General features: G+C 45.2%; 1 protein-coding gene across 2 annotated transcripts in view; it reads left to right on the top strand.

The window, feature by feature from the left end:
• The first annotated feature begins 1022 nt into the window (after positions 1–1022).
• Positions 1023–5338, top strand: part of TNFSF15 (TNF superfamily member 15) — a 22366-nt gene continuing 18050 nt past the window's right edge. For both annotated transcript variants that reach the window (XM_006142785.3, XM_006142784.3), the window contains exon 1: positions 1023–1292. In XM_006142785.3, coding sequence (XP_006142847.1) covers positions 1071–1292 — 222 coding nt within the window. In that variant the 5' untranslated portion in view covers positions 1023–1070. The remainder of the gene's footprint in view (positions 1293–5338) is intronic.

Here is a 5338-nt window from a genome sequence, read left to right as displayed (position 1 = left end):
TGGCAGAGGAGTGCCAGAAGCTCTGGAGCCAGCCTGCTTGAGTCTCAATCCTGGCCTTTACTCTCTGTGCTTCATTTCTTAATCTTTTAAATGGGAAAAATACATTACCAGCTGAAAAGTTTATCTCAGAATTGAGTATTTTATTGATAACACTTAACTCTGAACAGGGACTGGCACAAAGTTAAGTGCATAATAAATGTCACTGTTTGGTACATGTGTGGCTCTCAAACACACCCAACTATGTGCAAGGCATTTCACTGGTGCTCAACTAACTTTGGACTAATCAGGGAGTAGTCAATGTCCTCCCCACTAGGGAAAGTCACCTCAATACCTCAAACTCTCTGCTTGGACAATGGTCAAAACAGGCCAGAAATATTTTCCTTTCAGAGTCAGTTGTGTGGTAGAGAAGCCCAATCACAATTTAGAAGAACTAAGTCATCCTCCTAACTCCTCCGTCTTAACTCTTGGATGATCTCGGGCACGTGCCTCCACCTTTCTGAACTTTGATACTCACGTCTGTACAATGAGAACAAGTTCTGATGAAGCTCAAAGTGACAGAGGGCTTGCCAGCATCTTGCAAAGGGCTGATGCAAACATGATTTCCATTTCCCAGTCTGCAAGCCACACACCTCCCCAGCCCTCACTTTCACTTCCAGAAGTACACACCCCAGACTAGTACAGCTGGCAGGGCTCCAGTGCAAGGAATAGGTATATTTCAATTTGTCCCACCCACTGACTTGATCAATCCTTTTCCTCCTTCTCCAGGGACTTTCCTAACTTCCTTCTGTAAACGAAGGAAGGAGCACATGAGCATACTGTATATAAATATGCTTGGGAAAGCTTTCTTCTTCTCCTTTTTTTTTTTCTTAAACCAAACTTGGTTTCTGTTGTAGGCGGTACATTCCCTAGCAGGGCAGGGCTTCAGTGCACTGTTGAGATGGGAGGGAGAGAGGAAAAGGGGAGGAGTAGGCAGAGTGAATTATTCACACACTGTGAGAGCTGGTCTTCTATTTAATGGGGGGTCTCTCTGCCCAAAAGGAGTTGAAGGCACCTCCAGGACTAGCTGGAGCATGGCTGAGGACCTGGGGCTGGACTTTGGGGAAACAGCCAGTGTGGAAATGCTGCCCGAGGAAGGCAGCTGTAGGTCCAAGGCCAGGGGCGGGCTGGAAGCCAGGAGCAGCAGCATTTGCTGGGCTCTCACCTGCTGCCTGGTGCTCATGCTCGCTGCACTTACCACCTACCTGCTCATGGGCCAGCTCCAGGCCCAAGGAGACACCTGTGCACAGTTCCAGGTAAGCAGAACTCCACTCATGTGGGGGATCAGTGACTCTGTGGGTTCTGGCAGCTCTTCCAGCTTTGGACAGGAGAGAGAACACCTCGATGCATCATGATCCTTGCTTCAAAATGCAAAGGAAATATAGAATGGACGGATGGGGAGGTGCCATTCAACTTTTATTCTCCACTGTTGAAGCGAATGAGTTGTTCATATCTCTTTTTATGTTTATGTGGAAATATCCTAAAGCATTGTATTTTTAAATAACTACTATTTATTTTATTGCTAATTTGGGAGCATAGCTTTTTTAAAAAAAAATTTTAACTATACATAATTAACACATGGCCATTTAAAACAGTTAGAAAACAGATAAGAAAACACAGAAAGTCATGATTATCCGTAGCCCCTTAGAGATGACCACTGTTAACAGTTTGAGATATACTTCATATGTGTTTGATAAACATGTATTGTTCTGAGTCTCCTAATATATTATTACTTTGTTTATTAATAAAGTAATATAGCATTTTTATATAGATGGCTGTATTGTATACATGAGGGGTACTCCAAACAGTTCATAAAAATGTTTATTATTTTAAAAATGCATGAATTCAAATTTTTTGCACCAAGATAAACTTGTACTTTAATTCCATTTTCCTATGAATTTTCTGATATCCCTTGTATTCTTGTATGTGTATGCTATGATTAGGTGGCCACTTTCTTTTCTTGAGTTTAGAAATACTATTTTTCAATGACCAAGACCCACTTTCTTGTCTGATTAGCTGTCTCTAAGACCTGACTGGGAGAAGAGAGAAGTTTAGTCAAAAATAAATAAATAAATAAAAATAAAAAGTAATTATGATGACCATGAGGGTACAGGTGTCAAGGGAAAAACTTGTAATTCTGGACTATGAACATTAACAATGTACCTCAAAGCCTAAAGAATGCGAGATCCAAATAATATCCTTTTAAAAATTCTCCTCCATTATCTATGGGTGATTTAACTTTAGTCCAAAGTATTAGATTCTGAAGGGAAAAAATGGTCTTTTCTGCTGGTTCAATTAGAAACCTGGTCTTTAAGGAATCTTGGGCAATACCAAAGCGGAGACATCATGTGCAAGCCATGGCTAATGTGTAACTCTCACCACCCTAGCAGGGTCAACAAACAGTGATTCAGACCGCAGCTTCATGGCCATGTGCCATCATTCATAAAATGTAGGCATAAGCAGACAACCAACCAGGAAATGCTGGTCTGTGAGAGGAAAGTCGCAGGGCATGGGCAGTCAGGACGTGACCCCTTGACGACCACAGGCCTGGTTCCTACAGTGTCCGGGCTGTGCTCTGAGACTCCATCCTTCTTTAGCACAAGGAGATGTTTGTTCTCAAATAAGGCCCTGAGTGGTCTCCAGCAGGCTGCACTCTCATGTGTCCCGATGGGAGCCCAGCAGCATGATGAAATGCCACTACTCAAGGTAATGGCCGAAATCCCTGATGTCAGCAAAAGCCAGAGAATGCCTTTGTTGAGCCAGAAGACCATCAAGCGGAAGGAATGTCATAGTGCAGGGAGGGCCAGTGACCCTCAGAAAATGAACTAAGACCTACTGTCACTAGATAAGAAGCCTCTGTCATCATGCCTGCCCTATCGCAGGTGCAAAAGAAATACATAAGGTGGGAACCAGCAGTTAACGTAATGGCTATGTCGCTGGACTCCCATGTAGTCGACCGCGGTTCGTGTCCCGGACCCGGTGGCTTAAAACTCATGCCGGGCGCGTGTGCGTGCGTGCCCAAGATCCCGAAAGGAGAATGGAGGAGAAGGGATTGCGGCGTGACCATCCCCCCTGGGGGGTGATTTCTTGCTCTCTGTCTCTATGTCTCTCTCTGTCTGTCTGGCGAGTGCACGCGCCCTACAGTGAAAATCTCTCAAAAAAAAAAAAAAAAAGAAATACATAAGGTGGGTCGGCTCAATGAGGAAGCAGTAATGCACTCCTTGGGCGATGCTGGATCTAAATGGAAGATCGCAAGTTCAGTTCCTCAATCAAACTACACACACTGAGTGCAAGGGCCCATAATCCTGACTGGCTGGCAAGGCTGGGGGAGATCATGGTGTAGATCCGGTTGAAGATGCTTATCTTTCTCTTTCTCTTTTTTTCTCTCAAAGTAAGTTAACTTAAAAAAAAAGGAAGGAAGAAAGAAAGAGAAAAAGAAAGAGAAAGAAAGAAAGAAAGAGAGAGAGAGAGACAGAAAGAGAGAGAGAAAGAAAAAGAAAGGAACAAAGAAAGAAAGAAAGAAAGAAAGAAAGAAAGAAAGAAAGAAAGAAAGAAAGAAAAATGCATAAGGCAAATACTATCCATTTTATTACAATTAAGCCAGTCTCCCTGGAGAGTGGATATGTGCAAACATTTGAAACTGTAGAGTTTGGCCAGACTGTAAGTTCTAAGTACGTCAAAGGAAAAAGAAACAGGGTTGAGGCTGGGCCACATGTAGCAATTGGGGTCCTGAAAAGAAACAGCTGGCCCACTCAGAGAACAGAGTATTTGCCCAGATACTGAAAGATCGAAAGGAGCCAAAAGGGCTGGAGGCATCCAGAGGTTAGCAATGGCAGGAAGCAAGTTACCATGCCTTGGAGTGAAGGGATAAGTGGATGGAGGCACTTTAGAGAACCCTAGGGAGAACTAAAGCCCAGGAGAGGACTGGCCTGCCTGGAGGACTGAAGGGTTTGGTAGAGAAAGGCAATCACTGCCAGAAATGCAGAGAGAGAGTGGAAATGGAGTGTTCACTCTCCACTTTCAGCTTGATTCCATGGACCAGACTCAGTTGAAAGCAAGGGCTTAAAGGAGACAGTGAGCAGTGTGTCCAGAAGCTAGCCTCACAGTGCACAGAGTCGGGCTGAGAAGGGCAGAGTGGATCCAGAAGGGCCAACAGAGAATAACCAATTCAGAGAAGACAGAAGAAGATGAGCTTCAAGAAGAGAAAACCAGGGAACCAGCAGTTAGCGTAATGGCTATGTCGCTGGACTCCCACGTGGTCAACCGCGGTTCGTGTCCAGGACCCGGTGGCTTAAAACTCATGCCAGGCGCGTGTGCATGTGTGTCCAAGATCCCGAGAGGAGAATGGAGGAGAAGGGATTGCAGCATGACCATCCTCTCTGGGGGTTGATTTCTCGCTTTCTGTCTCTCTGTCTCTCTCTGTCTGGTGAGCACATGCACCCTATAGCGAAAATCTCTCCAAAAAAAAAAAAGAAGAGAAAACCAGTTTACCAAGGAGAGCTCTGGTGGACATAACAGAAAAATATGCCTCTTAGACATCTGGATCTGAACCCAGTTCAGCTGCTTCTGGCCAAGGGGAAATAGGCACAGCACCATTTCTTCAAATCTCTTTCTGTTCCTACCAGAAGAGGGTACAGATATCAATACTCTGATGGTACCAATGAGGAATGGATGGGAGCATTTAGTGTGCTGCGCACATGGAGAGAGCTATACACACACACACACGGTTACAGTGCTGTGATTGTTACTCTGCCAGGCACCAGGCACCTGCTGAGAAAGCTTGATCTTGGCCTCCAGGAGCCCCAAGTTGGATGCATGAGACAAAGAAATCAGCCACTTCAATGTAGAGGTGCTGTGGAATTCCAGGTGTTCTTCTAGCCCAGCCTCAGGGGTAAATATGGTTTAGGGAAGGCTTCCTGGAGGAGGAAAGGGAGCACCTGTGTCTCGAATGCTGTGCCTGAGGTTCATATCACAGTACCCATTGCAGATAAAAATCAGACGCTATTGGAGATAGCAAGGTTTTGAAGGTTAACCAGCCCAAAGCCCTTGGGTTGACAGATACAGAGACTGAGGTTCAGGGGACTGAAGAGATTTGCCCGGGTCTGCATCTTCATTCAGTGGCAGAGGCAAGATTTGAAACCAGGCCCTGTGACTCCCTGCTCCACACATTCAGGAAGCTGTGGACTGAAGGGACTGAAGCTGCCAACCTGCCACGCTACAGCCGAGAGGAAGCATGAGATCAGTAATCTCATGGAAATAGCCACAACTATTGCCAATTACTGAGCCATGCTTCCAGGCCAGA

The sequence above is a fragment of the Tupaia chinensis genome, unplaced genomic scaffold (genome assembly GCF_000334495.1).
Source record: "Tupaia chinensis unplaced genomic scaffold, TupChi_1.0 Scaffold000081_1, whole genome shotgun sequence".
In the NCBI taxonomy this organism is placed as follows: domain Eukaryota; kingdom Metazoa; phylum Chordata; class Mammalia; order Scandentia; family Tupaiidae; genus Tupaia; species Tupaia belangeri.
Note: the sequence above shows the minus strand (reverse complement) of the source record. Positions and strands in the feature narration are given on the sequence as shown.